The sequence below is a fragment of the Rhopalosiphum padi genome, chromosome 3 (genome assembly GCF_020882245.1).
Source record: "Rhopalosiphum padi isolate XX-2018 chromosome 3, ASM2088224v1, whole genome shotgun sequence".
NCBI classification, from domain to species: domain Eukaryota; kingdom Metazoa; phylum Arthropoda; class Insecta; order Hemiptera; family Aphididae; genus Rhopalosiphum; species Rhopalosiphum padi.
This window is the reverse complement of record NC_083599.1, coordinates 54,560,096-54,575,478: the sequence shown is the minus strand read 5'-3', so window position 1 is coordinate 54,575,478 and position 15,383 is coordinate 54,560,096. Positions and strand designations below refer to the sequence as shown.

At 27.4% G+C, this 15,383-nt stretch overlaps 1 protein-coding gene across 2 annotated transcripts; it reads left to right on the top strand.

Moving 5' to 3' along the window:
- Nucleotides 1-8,156: 8,156 nt before the first annotated feature.
- On the top strand, nucleotides 8,157-15,318 carry LOC132924047 (glucose-6-phosphate 1-dehydrogenase). Of its 2 annotated transcripts, XM_060988116.1 has the most exons (11): nucleotides 8,157-9,162; nucleotides 10,405-10,478; nucleotides 12,950-13,068; nucleotides 13,136-13,282; nucleotides 13,371-13,588; nucleotides 13,661-13,819; nucleotides 13,896-14,115; nucleotides 14,182-14,401; nucleotides 14,657-14,862; nucleotides 14,929-15,089; nucleotides 15,165-15,318. In XM_060988116.1, the coding sequence occupies exons 3-11, from the start codon at nucleotides 13,003-13,005 to the stop codon at nucleotides 15,259-15,261; spliced, it is 1,494 nt and encodes a 497-aa protein (XP_060844099.1). In that variant the 5' UTR covers nucleotides 8,157-9,162; nucleotides 10,405-10,478; nucleotides 12,950-13,002; the 3' UTR covers nucleotides 15,262-15,318. The 2 variants fall into 2 exon arrangements, with proteins under 2 accessions (XP_060844099.1, XP_060844098.1); XM_060988115.1 differs by lacking the exon at nucleotides 10,405-10,478 and having other exon boundaries at nucleotides 8,158-9,162.
- Nucleotides 15,319-15,383: the final 65 nt, after the last annotated feature.

Here is a 15,383-nt window from a genome sequence, read left to right as displayed (position 1 = left end):
CATTTATAATGTCACATGTTAAACTTAATTTTCTATGTTTGCAATGTTTGCATACTTATAACTGTGCTTAAGACTGACAGACGACAGTCACATTGTATACATTTCTGCGTGTTCTAATAATTTTTTGAATTGCACTTTCTTTTTTTCTTTTTTCTTACGCTAAATGTATAGTCTAATATCATTCATAGTTTCAAAATAATTAATTTTTTACATCATTTAATTATTATTGTAAGTAATAAAATGCTTTTTTACTAACATAACTTTTAAACTATGTTATTTTCAAAAATATCGTAGACGTAATTCAATTTAACTTGGTAAATTTTAATATACGTACCTATTAAAATTAATTGGTTGGGAAGAAAGGTAAAAATGGTTATTTAAAAATGTAATTACACCTATATTTTTTGTTTGAATTTTAAATTTATGTTATTCAATTAGAATTTCTTTACATATTAATATTGAAAATAATTGCATTGATAAATCTATTAAAATAATGTATTGATTTACACAGAAAATATTTAGACTTAAAGTCTTATAGTGTTACGATACTTTTAGTTCCTACTTACTTATGTTATTTTTTAATTCAATAATAAATCCAATTTAGATAAAAATGTCCGAACGAAAATATTCAGGTTATAATACTCAAAATGCAAAAATCCCAATGGTAAAATTATACAAAATAAACTATCCAGGCTGTGATTCCATTTACAATTTAAATAGAACTTGGGTACCTGTATAATATGGTACTTACATTTTTTAATAATGGCTAGTATGAATTTACTTTGAACAGAACTGTTATGCAATTATTTACTTATCACACTATAGTAATAAAATATTTAATTCTTAATATCAACAATGATTGTTGCAGACCATATTTTAAGTATTTTTCACTAGATGACACTATAAGCCATAAGGAAATAATAATAATAATAATTATGTGCCCCGGGACTTGGGGGCATAGCTGCATGGGCCATGGGGCACAAGGCACGTCCATTAACTACAATGGGGCACCAATTTTTCACTAGGTAGCACCCATACCACCTACTTTATATGTTAAAATATGCTCTGCAACAATCATAACTAATGTACCTACAGGTATCAGGTAATAGTGATGGTAACTATAACGGATGGTCGGACACAACGGTAAGATGATGATGTTTATAGATGCCAAAATTGTATTAATATTATTGTTTTATATTTGAAAAAAAATTAATCAAAAAATAATAAAAAGATAATTATTATTATTAGAAAATAGTTTTACTATTTCATTATTAGATACTTACATTTAAAATAAAATTTCTGATTTTTAAAAAAATTCAATATTTCTTTTGTTCAATGTGTGTGTGTGTTTGTTTTTTTGTATCTGTGTACACGATAAGTAGTCAATAAAATGCTTCGATCTTCAATTCTGAGGGTGGTTTATGATAGAAAATTGGAGATAACTTATATTTTAAACAGATCAAAATTTAAAAAATCCCAGTATTTTTCAAATTATCAGAAAAAAATAACAAAATATTAAGGAAAAACTAAAGTTTTTACGTAAAATCAATTGTTAATAAAAGCGATTTGATTTTTGTTTTTGTTATTAAAAATCAAATATTCGCAGATACTTAAAATTTTTTCCTAATACTTATATTAATATTTTCTATTCATTGCATAATTTTCAAAATATTTTGACTCTTTTTGAGCTACGTTTTTGATATTTGATTTTTATTAGTTTTTTTTTTATACAAAAAAAAATGTATAGATTGGTAATTGTGTTTGAAAATTTAATACGAGATTCTTCATAAATATTAATGTGTTATAACTTATAATTGTGTATAGAACAATGTAATAAAATAAAATAATAAAAATCACCTCATTTACTTTATAATATTATATACTATATTGATTTTACTGCTATCTATAGTAATAACTTATAATTATGTATTACAGATTGTATAGGTTGTTAAAATTTTGTTATTTTTCATTTTAGCAGCGACATTCGTAATATAATATGGTTTAACGGTTCAGCCACTCTTGCTATTGGCTATACAAAAATTAAAAACTAAACGTTTTAATCCCACACACTCCACCTAATTGGCTGCCCATGCAATACGACTGTTATTGCAGTGTATAGTATTTAATAAATAATAGTATCTATATATTTATACAGTATAAATTATACTTAAATGCTCGATAGAGAATGAAACATCTCGTACTATAGTATAATAATTGTAATATAATAAATAATAAATAATATTGCATATACATACATCACTATCAGTTATTATATAGAAGTACTAACATAAGTTGATTATATTAGCTGAGTTACACACGGATATCGTGAACATTTCACCCGCGTCCCCACTCTAGCATAGGTGTTAATGTGTGTAGTATAAAGGTATTTTATCTAAAATGTTTTAATTTTATAATTAGGAAACGGATTTGAAAATGTATACATTTATTCCGTTGTATATATATATATATATATATATTATATTACTTTTGTGATGACCTTGCAGAGTGTCAATGACAGTGACCCTAAACCGTACACATCATTCTATTATATACCTATATTTGAAGTTTGTGTTTAATTAGTGAGAATTTATTCATAAAATAAACATATAAAAATATGGCTAATTGAAAATTATTTACATTATAGTAATAATCAATCGTTTTGTAGATAGAATTGTATATTTCAAGCATAGAGATGACATTTTTTCTCTAATAAATGGTATAATTTGGCATTTGTTTTCAAATTTCGTTTGCTAAAACTGTTTAAAGTATTATACTATTATAAATGGTAAAGATTTTAAATAATTAAATAATTTTTTTAAATACTCCTTTTCCGATTTAACTCAAATTACTTCATTTGATTAGGTTACAAAAGTGATACCCGTAGATGCATATTAATTAAAATGCACTTCTTAAACAATAAATAAGTTTGTACATAGTTAGATATATTATTTAGTTGGTAAGTTGAATAACATTTAAAAATATTATTTTTTTTAAATATTTTTATTTGAATTATCAATCATGTGAATAATAGCTATATTGAAACTAGTTTTGTATCAAAAATAAAGTCACCAATTCAAGGTAAAATATACTTTATTTACTTGGCACTATACTCTCTCCGCATACCTATATTACAAATTAGGCCTTGGGTAACTTTTTGTACAAATAATTGGTAACTGTATAGCTAAAGTAGAAATCCTAGAAAATGAAGTCTATTTAATATTATACTCGGCACATTGCTATAAAGACTATGACTAGTATATTTAGTTAATTTTATTATGTGTTATATGTTAATTTTGTTAGTTGCACAAGATATAACATAATCAGTAGTAATTTTTTTTTTTTAATTTAAATTTACATTATCAGTGTATTTTGATTATATAAAAAAAAATTAGATTTACCTATCGTATGTAATATTATTAAAAAAAATTATAAATAACTATAACAATATATATACCTATTTCATTGGATAATTATTATTTGTAATTAATACAATTATTAATTATAATGATTTCCTACACAATATGAAAATGAACTACACCAATATAATATTTGATTGTTATACCTACCTAGTACCTACTACCTATTATAGATCATTCTATAAAAATGTACTTATATACGTATATTATTTAAACTTCAAAGCACTATAGCAGCTTGCAATAGTCTATAAGTGTTCTTACTACAGTTCTCAAACTGCATACCTCTAGTGCTGCGTTTACTAAAATAAAAATGTAATTATAGATATATAACTATATGCAGCTATATATGCACCATTATTAAAATAAAGCAAATATACTATTACATTTCTGTAATAATGTATTATTAAATTGTAAAGTAACTGTTTAGTCTGTACTTAGTACACGTGTGTGTGTTTTATTATATGCTCGTGCTACATATATTTTTAGGCCCTAGAGGGCTGGAGAGCATTTTAACTAGGTACGTAGGTAAATCGTATTATATAGTATAATATACTATTATGCATTCCCCTGTAATGTGTTATGACAGCTAAGGAAAGATTATCTTATCACTTTACAATTTACATTCATACTTTATTCATAACCATTCCTAACTTTACACTTGGTTCTTAGCCTTAACTGAATTTCATTTTATAGTCACGACTATCATATAAATTTACCTCTTAATAGTTATAACCTCCAAAGAACTAGCAGAAAGCAGGAGTATTTTTATAACATATACAAGTCCCATTTAATTTCTAAATTGTTTTAACTAGGTACCTAATTAAATTATTATAATTTATAACTGAATTTCTTATATTTTTTAAAATGTCTTATATTTTAATATTTATGTATAGTTGTGATACAGTAATACCTAAATATTTTATATGACAAATATATGTTACTAGTATAGTAGTAACTAGTATTTACCATTCAACCCTAGTGAGTAGTGACTACTATTTAAAATTAAATATTTATAAAAGATGATAGTTAAATATATTTATTATTTAATTATGTACTAATCATAAAGCTACAGGGGTTGGCAAGAAATTTCAATTGAAGTCCGGATGATTATAAATGTTATACATTTATAATAATAAAATAAGCGAGGTTCAGAAGAAAAAAAACTGTCATCGTAATAGCAAAAGGAGGGTATAAAGGATAAATTATGTACTATACCTAGATAGTAAGTACAAAACCACCAAGGTGCCTATCATAATATTATTATAAGTAGGACGTAGGTACGTATAGAACGCGTATAATCATATATTATGTTATCGTACCAATAACAAATAATATAATATTCATGAATTACGTATACTAGCGATATTTATATATATATATATATTAATATATCATAATATTATATATGTATATTGTATAATGTATAAACACATAACACTATAGGTACCAGAGTACGAATCTGTACGGCCGGCGGCCGTGTCGTGCACCGGAGAGAAATGATTTTAAAATTGATTAAGAAAAATAGTGAATTTATAAAAGCGAATGCGAATTTTGTCCTTGACCAAATCTGTAACAATATTATACTATTATAATATACTATTTAAAACTATTAAACTATTTATATTCATAGACGAAAATCGTGGGGATGCCAAAGCCACCTATAATTGCATGTTGCATCCTTAATTATTGTATATAGTACCTACTAGCTCCTTGACTGCATAATATGTATACCTTATACCTATCATATTATGTAACACCTATCATATTATAATAATGTCTTGAATCTTTGTTTTCGAATAGTTTTACATAATTTCAGCAAATATTTATATTTATGTTATTATTATTATACTGAGAAGTGAAAATAAAAAATTATTTTAAAATGAAAACACTAACTATTTCGAAAAGTAAAGTTTAACCATGTAGATTAATATTAATATACATACGTATTTTTTCTTTTGTAAAATTTAAGATCTACATTTTGACACATAATTCTTTTAATTTATACTTTTCTCATTTTTTCACCCTAATATTTGTAAGTTAATTCATATATAAACTCTTGAATTTTAAATCTCGAATTCTGTTCTAGATTCTGACAGTGATGGCGGAGAGATCTATAGAGAAATCAGGAAGTCAAAATTGAAAATATCTAGTATAGTTTTTAAAATAAAACAGTTTTTAATCAAACAATTTTCTTATTTTGTTGAAATTTTAAACAAACAATCGTAAATATTTAGTATTTATAATATTATTTTATATACGTATAGTATAATTTACAAAATAATTTTACTCTTTTTAAGTTAATTATAGATATTTGAAATATTATTGCTTTTTTTTTTCAACAAGTAAAAATAAAAATTTTCTTATTAATTCTTGAAAATTAATTTTCTCGTACGGTCAAAAAGCTTGAAAATTTAATACAAGATTTTTTATAAATTTGTATTTAAACTAATTAAAAATTACATAATATAGTCCACATTTTTTTTGTAAACATTTAAAGTTCAAATTAGATGGAATTAGATATAATAATAATAATAATATTTTATAATATATATAATTAGTTATTTTGTTGCAATTCAAAAAAGTTCGTGAGGATTCTAAACTTCTACGTATACTATTTTATTTTATACTTCGTATAGGTAGGTATTTTCAAAAAATTTAGATTTTATCCTATTGTCTATCTAGTATCTATACTACATACCTATTCACATTGTTCTACACAGAGGCGTGCTTATAAATTTTGAACTGAGGAGATGGGTAGTTGAAATGATTTTTATAGGAATCCAGTGGCGTATCTAGGGGAGGGGCCACAGGGGCCATGGCCCCCCTAGATAGCCGTATTTACTATTTTTTGTTTTAAAGATTTATATTTATAAAATAGCACAGTGAATAAACCTCAAACCGCTATTATATTGAGACTTTACCTTATTGTATAGATATTGTGCCTAATATTAAATAGTTTTTACAAATATTTAAAACTCTTCTTGTTACAATAGGCAATAGCTACGCTAGAACGTATTTTTTCTATCTTAAAACGACTGAAAACATACTTAAAGTCAACAAAGTCTAAATGGTTTAGCTTTAGAAACATAAATAAAAAAGAGGTAATTTCAGAAACTATAATCATTGAGGATTTTTATGCGGGTTTTAGCCAGTTCATTAAATACTTTTTTAGATGTTGTAGTGATACATAGTTAACATTGTCAGTTCATTAAGTCGAGCTGAAAAAAACATTTAAATGATAATAATTATTATTTTAAACATAAAATTATAAGTTAAAAGAAATTCTTTAGTCATTGACACTGTACTTCTTATGTAAACTTAAACAAAATGATATCTAGTATACTAGTCATTTTCTAAAGTAGGCAAAATCATTTTTAAAATTAAATTTGAAGGTCTCTTAACTAATTAGGAGGGAACTGTTATCTTTACTTCAGCTTCTTTAAACAATTTTTGAAAATCCTTAATTATATTTTAAAGTAATTTTTGAATAGTAGAAACAGTGGCTACAGTAAGTTTAACTGCTTCTTTCAAGTTACAAGTCAAGGCCAACTTTTTGCAAAATTTTATTTAAAAAACATAAAAATAAATAATAATATCTAGCACTCACCCCTGAACATGCCCATGGATCTACAGTAAGTCGGTATTGACTCAAATGTTAATAACAACAATATATACGTAACTACCTACTTATGATATAAGTAATATCAAACTTTTCTAATAGGTAACTAAATCATTAATAATAGGTATAATAAATGCAATATTTTCGTCAACAATTAATAGAACTTATCATATTAGGTACTAATGTAAAATAAATTACTATAATAGCAATATAAGTATAGGTACCATTAAATAATAAATAGTAATAGATACACCATACACCTATAGGCTGGACAAGTGACAGACCATTTTCGTTCAGACTCATTTTTCGTGTGCATTCAAATTTACCTAACACTTACATTACAGTAACTAACTCAATGACGAGGTACACTCCCCGCTTACTATACAGCCGAGCGGTTACCTACTTTCCCCCCTTTTTTAATTCTATAACTGACACTGAAGTAAAATACTTTTTTAAAAATTTTGAAAATAATTAATTATAATGTATATTTATATAATAAAAACGTTTTGACTTGCCTGTGCCTCGCAAATTTCGTATCTAGGTGTTCACCACTTGACAGACCCAAATATATGTTATAAGCCCGTGTATACCTAGTAAGTACCCATTTGGCCATATAGGTAGTATATCAACTATAAGGGCATAAGGCGATACGTTTTAAAATATAAATAGGTAATTATAATGTCTAGGAACGACGTTTAGACCTTTTAAATAATATATTTCGTTCGATACCTACGATATAACGCACTCTACGTCTCGCCTGTTTCCTCCTTCGTCATATGACGAATCATCCGACTTTCCGAGCCGTTTAAACAGCCTAAAGTTTAGTCCCTAAACGATAATCGTAGACAATAATTTTTCGTGAATCAAAAAAAAAGGTTCGCCCGACGGACAGATAGCGTAGCGAATGAACGTGCACGTGCGGCTTTTGGCGCTGAAATCCTTTATCAGTTAGTTTATCACCGTGGTTCACCCTCAGAGTCCGGTCGCAAATATCGTACAACAACCGTGCCATAGAGTAAATAATATTATCATGCCGAGATAACGGTGCGCGGCTGTCCCGTCGTGTTTCGGCTCGAAAAGAGGTTATGTCCGTACGGTTTGCCTCCGGTAACCGACATATTCTCGGCCTGTGCATGACTATTATTATTATTATTTTCTCGAGAAATACAATCGCGATGTCGATAACGCGCGGGCTCTCAATGTTTGCCTTTGCGCCGCCGCCGACCGATAACACAGAGGACACGACGGCGACGTCATAAGTCCTAACCGTTTCCATCGCCGCCGCCTCCGAGACGTTATTTATCAATTTATCTCGCCGGACGCTTAGGAAAATTATTATATCTCCGCAACGATACGACTCGACGGCGTTGTAGTAATATATTATTTACATCGCGTAGACGACGACATTTTAACGTCGTAAACCACAGACTGCAGCCACCATCGAGTCTCGTGACCTGCGGCGGCGACGACGACGGTTGAACTTGACCGGTGGCCGCCGACGGGAAAAGTGAACGTTTTTCGGCGAACGACTGTGGCGGCGGCGGTGGTGGCGGTAAAAGTAGGTCAGAGTATATTAGTACGAGTTCCGCGCGAGCCGGTGGTAGCAATAATCACTCGCAGTCCGCCGCGGTCGATGATTGTACGTTGATTGTGCACGCTTATCATTCGATTTCGTCCGTTTGTTTTTTCCCTTTTCATTCACCACTCTCCCGCAACTTGTCCGCCGGCCGGCCCGCGCGACGACCACCACAATAATAATATTATAATATTGCGCCCGTGTGTGTGTGTGTTTTCTACACATTATATAACGTTATATTGTAGTCGCACGGTTTATACGCGTTCTCCGCATTCGATTGTTGTTGTGTCTGCCTGCCAATTGTTATTGCGATCGTTTCTCCGCGCCGCAGTCCACCCGCAGCCGTCAGTCGCCGCAGACCGTCTCACCGCCTCAGACGCGCACACGCACGCGACCAGAACGGACGCCGGCAGAGCCGACAACCACCTGTTGTACAGTCGCGGTTCAGTTGTGTGCCGAGCCGTACACGTCCTCCTGCCACAGCGGTCGTCTGCCGATGTTTTCTAAGAACAGTGGACACTACGATCTAGTTAACGAACAGTCCAAAATGAGTGAGTGTACAACGTAATATTGTCCATCGACACGCTTATGCATCTCGATGTCCCTCCGGGAAGTGTGCTGTTTACTCGGTTGTGGTATTAATTTTATTTTATCCCCTAATTTCCGTTTAAAAAAATTTTCCAACTTGATTACCGAGCACTACACACCTGCCCAATAATAAATTATTCATAATTACCATTGATTCCTATGGGTACTGTACAATTTTTTTCTTAAATATATTATAATATTTTACATTTATAATTTGACGCTTTGGTAATTTGCACTGTTGGAGCTTTTATTAAAATTCTAGTATTGATATTTTAAAGTTTTAAAAAAAACAATTTCTTTATATATTACACCTAGTGAAATTTATTTAAATTTCTAATTCAGTTAGGTATTTAATAATTTATATTTACATTATCAATTGTAGTAAGTATGTAATTAAAATATTATGAACATGTGGGCATATTTTATAACAATTTCAAACACTAATTACTTACTTACTTGTGACTGCATTATTTTTTTTTTCAAATTTAATGAAACTAAAATAGTTAACTAATAAAGTAATTGTTTTTATTTTGTATCTATTTTAAAGTACTTATGCAAGTTTCAAAATCTCAAATATTCCCTCTAATATACCTAATAGTGAATAAAGGTACTTAATTATTATACTAGCTACTTAACAATCTATATTTATATTGATCTTCTATTTTTTTAACCTATTAAATGGAATATGGTATTACTTATTTGCTAAAAAACTGAAAAATCATTTTCATTAGAAAGATACAAATAAATTACATAAAGAAAAGTAAATATTTTATAAAATAGGTAATCATTTTAATTTTAATTGTTTTCTCTTCAAATTATCGTTATTATTTTTTAAATTTCCAATTATAATCTAGTAGCTTTAATTGGTTTAAATGTTATCTTAAGAGTTTATAATATGATGACAATTTGTTGTGTCACAGTAAAAGTGATAATTTAGGTACTTATATAAATCAATCAATAAGCTTTGAATATTTGTTTGATATAGTATAGTAATTATGATATTTGCCACAGCAAATTATTATATGTTATCTAATAGTAGGACAAATTATTGGTTTTTTTTTTCATTTAAATATTTCAATTATTAATACTTTTAAAATAAGTTTGAGGATTGAATATTTTTATTTATTATGTATTATGTTAAAGGAAATTATAAATACCTAGTTTAATTTTTGTTCATATTTGTCAATTTATAATTTTGTCATCAGGTACCTAGTGATAACAAATAAATAGATTGTTTGAATTACATTTAGTTGGAAATTAAGTGTCTCAGCTCATAAAGGTAATGTTATCTATTCATTTTTAGTAACAATTTTATGATCAATATTCAATACAATATAGTGTCAGTATGTAATTGAAAGCTTTTAATTGATAATATTATTATTTCAATTCATATCTAATAACATTTTTAATTTATTTATTTATATAAAAAAAAATATTATGTATGTTCTATTTATTAATACAAAAAATTATCAATTCTAAAATACCATATTTTTCTGATGGCAGGCACTTTTACTTATAGAAATATAAAATATTTCTTTTCATTGTTGAAAAAAACATAAAATGTTGCATTAGCTATATTAAATCTATAAAGAATATTTTTCAAACTAGGTAGTATTATTTTAAATTTACCTCAAAATTATTTATAAGAATGTTAATTTAATGTGTTGATGATAGTACATATTTCTGAATACACAAGGTATTTTTGTAATCTGTTTATAATGTACTTAGTACTTAATAAAAATGTACCTAAAAGTAGGTACTGAATAGAAATTATTTTCACTCATAAATACATGTAGTCAACATAATACTAAACTCAAGACGACCTTCAAAATGCACAATTATATAAACGCATTATTATTTTGTTTTAGATGCACTGTTTTCATTTAGAATTATAAAAATGTATAGTTTTGTTTTTATAATGTTGCTTATTTTCATTTCACTTTTTTCAAACATCTATAGAAATAATGTATCCATATATATACTATATATTTGATCATTTGCATACATATATTTTTATATGATTATGATTTCATTTATTAGTGGTTATTATTTTATTATCATCATAGTGATATTAAGTAGGTACATTGTACATAATATCCATTATTATAATCTATTAAAATGCTCTACAGTATAATATCTACAAATTCGTTAGAAATTTAGACATTATTTGTAGATATTAGAAAATAAAAAAGATTAATTTTTTATATCTTTAGCATATAAGTATTATTTATACTTTTATTTTTATTACAGAACACTTAAACTACTATAAACAAATTTTCTGAGCCCCAGGAATCAAACATTTTATGAATACAATGTTATATAACAAATTTTATATTATATTAATTTAACTTAATCAAAGTTCCTTAAAAGTTCTTGTGTAGGATCTTATATTAAAACTTCTGCCTTAAATATCAATAAGATAATATTCAAATACAAAACTCTTATAATAGATACCACTTACTCACTTTTTAATAGACTTTGTATAGACAATTTAAATTACATTATTTTGTTATTAAAATTAAATTAAAAATTATGTTTAAGAAAATTTGGTTTTTTTTTACTTAGAACTGTATTTTTCTCAGTTCTCTCACATGTTAAACTGTTTTTATTAACAATTTATAAACATGAGGTATCTTTTAAAGGTTCACATTAAAAAATTTTACTTTTTTGATAACAATAATGGGTACATCAACATTTATTTCACTATATTATCTATTGTATTAAATATCTCATTAGTCAACATGTGTTATCTTTATAGTATATTCCTTTGGTTATTTTATTTTCTTTTTCTTTAATTAAAGTAAAATTTAACTCTGTTAGTACCAAACTACTATTAACATTAATATGATATAAATTACATATACATAATATATTATGTACTTAATTTTTTTAATTATAATAATAACTATTAGCATAGTTTAATTATTTTTATCAAAAGAGTAATGACAATTAGAGATTTAAAAATATATATTTGTGCTTCATTAATTTTGTATCTGTTATCATTCTATACCTATATTGATAATGTAAATATTAAACAAATAATCTCACATTTTTGTATAACATTTATTTGTTTTTAAATGTGGATAGTTAAATGAAATATTTAATTTTGTTAAACCGTATAGACATGAAAAAGATATTTGTTTTGTAATAGAATTATCTGTTTAAGTCATCTATAATTTTGATATGAAAAATATAATTTATGATGTTTTATTACATATCTGGTTCAGTGGAGCATATTTAGCAACACACTACCTATATGTGTGTTCTTTTTAAAAGAAATTTTTAATTTTAATCAATATTTTCACTTAAACCAACATACAATTATTAATTGTTGACTGATGTTAAATTGATTATTTTTTATGTGTTGATATGTCAAAAATATTAATGTGTGTGGATTAGTAGTACATTTAAGGTTAGGAAAATAATAAAATACACATTTGTATAAATTTATTAAAAACTTATTAATAATGAAAATTGAAATAGTAATACTGCTACAAAATATTATGTATAACAATACTAATATAATCAAATTTTTAACTTTTGCTTATTGATTAATTACTATATTAATATATAATTAATTCTTTTGTACGTTTGTTACAGTAACAAACATAATAATAACAATTATATTTATTTAAATAACCTTTTATTTTAATAGTTATTATTAATTTTAGAATTTGTAAGCAAATTATTTGGCTTGTGTCTTTTTTAAATAAGTACAATTTTTAATTTAAATTTTTTCCTATTAATTAGACACTTTAGAAGAAGCTCTTCGTCTGATAAGAACGTCCTTAAACTCCCCTCAAATGGACGTCGAGGGGGCCCATTATGATCAGAACATCACTCACCTGATTGTTGTGATGGGTGCTTCGGTAATTATTTATTTATATTTATATAGATCTTATAATTATTATAATATTTAACTATTCAATTTTACAGGGAGATTTAGCAAAAAAGAAGATCTACCCAACTCTTTGGATGTTGTTCCGCGATAGGTTAATTCCAGACAAGACATTCATCTATGGATATTCCAGATCAAAATTAACCATGGAACAATTGATTAACAACGTTTCACCATATTTAAAAGTAGGATTAAGTAACATTTTTTTTTTATTACTGTTTATAAAATAACTTACTTAGGATTTGATTAATTTATTTGAACTTTATTTTTTAGTGCAACGAAAATGAGAAAGAACGGCTTGCCGAGTTCTGGTCTTATAATTTCTACATTGCTGGATCGTATGACAGTTCTGCTGACTACCGTACTTTAAACGTAAAACTTTCCAAACACGAGATTGCGGGCATCTCTAATAGGTTGTTCTATTTGGCTATACCGCCCTCGTTATTTGAAGTGACCACCTCTCACATTCATGAAACATGCATGGATCATAAGTATGTAAATCGACCAATTTATCTAAAACCTTATAATAATTGAATACTCCTAACTATATAATTCATTTTCAGGGGATGGACTCGTGTTATCATTGAAAAGCCTTTTGGTCGGGATGCTGCTAGTTCATTGGAACTTAGTGACCATTTGGCCAAATTGTTCAGTGAAGACCAAGTGTACCGTATTGATCATTATTTGGGTAAAGAGATGGTTCAAAATCTCATGACACTCAGGTAAAGTAAATGCCGAGGAAACATTTAGAAAATTTGTCCCAATGCATATGTATAGGTAACGGAATGAATTTCTCAGGTTTGGAAATAGAATATTGAACACTGGATGGAACAGAGACAACATTGCACAGGTGCAAATCACTTTCAAAGAACCATTCGGTACAGAAGGTCGTGGTGGATATTTTGACAGTTTCGGTATAATCCGTGACGTGATGCAAAATCATTTACTTCAGATTCTTAGCTTGGTGGCTATGGAGAAGCCAGCTACCATACATCCTGATGATGTTCGAAATGAAAAAGTTAGATATATTAAAACTGGCGGTTGTGCATTTTTGTTATCTAATGATATGTGTATTATATTTTAGGTCAAAGTACTTAAATGTATACCAAAAGTGCTAATGTCTGATGTGGTTTTGGGACAATATGTTGGTAATTCGGAAGCTACAGAAGAACACAAGAAATTTGGGTATTCTGATGATAAGACTGTACCAAGTGGATCAAAAACAGCCACATTTGCATCAGCTGTATTGAAAATTAATAACGAACGTTGGGATGGTGTACCTTTTATACTGAAATGTGGAAAAGGTATGTGTTTGTCAAATTTGTTTTTTAATTGCTTATTTTAATTATATAGATCTTGAATGTTTCGCATATAAATTTTTATTATTGTTGAATTTTTCAACCACCTATTTAATAGTTTTCAAGTAAACTTGATGTAATTTTGCAAAATTATACTTGGTTCATCTTTGGCGAATAGTTAATTAAATTTGACATGCTTTGTTGATTTAATTTCTTCAATATAATATTTTTAATTTTATTATTATTTTGCTATTAATGTAGCGTTGAATGAACGCAAAGCTGAAATCCGAATTCAGTATCATGATGTGCCTGGTGACATTTTTGGGGGAGTCCTGAAGAGAAACGAACTTGTCATTCGTGTCCAACCAGATGAAGCTGTATACATTAAGATGATGACTAAACGACCTGGTATTGGATTTGAAATGGAAGAAACTGAATTGGACTTAACCTATAATAATCGTTATAAGGCAAGTTAATTATTGTTCGTCTGATAAATATTTATTATGTTGCATAACACTTATTTTATTTATTAGAATGTCAAGTTACCAGATGCTTATGAACGATTAATATTGGATGTGTTTTGTGGTTCACAAATGCACTTTGTGCGTGCTGATGAGCTTTCAGAGGCTTGGCGAATATTTACTCCTCTTCTCCATGAAATTGAATCGATTCAACCTGAACCAACACCTTATGAGTATGTTGAATATTCATTTCAACTGTAGTCTGTAGAGTTTAATTTAATGTGTAATTTTTAATTTTTATTAAATAGGTACGGTACTCGTGGACCTGCTAAAGCTGATGATCTTTCTCTTGCAAACAATTTCAAGTATTATGGATCTTACAAATGGGTGAAACCTCATTCTTAGTTTACTTTTAAATATTGTTTTTTATTTGGAACAATATAATTTATATTATATATTTAATTACCGAACATAATATGTACTTATGTAATTGCCTATAAAAATAATTTATTTAAAGATCTGCCATA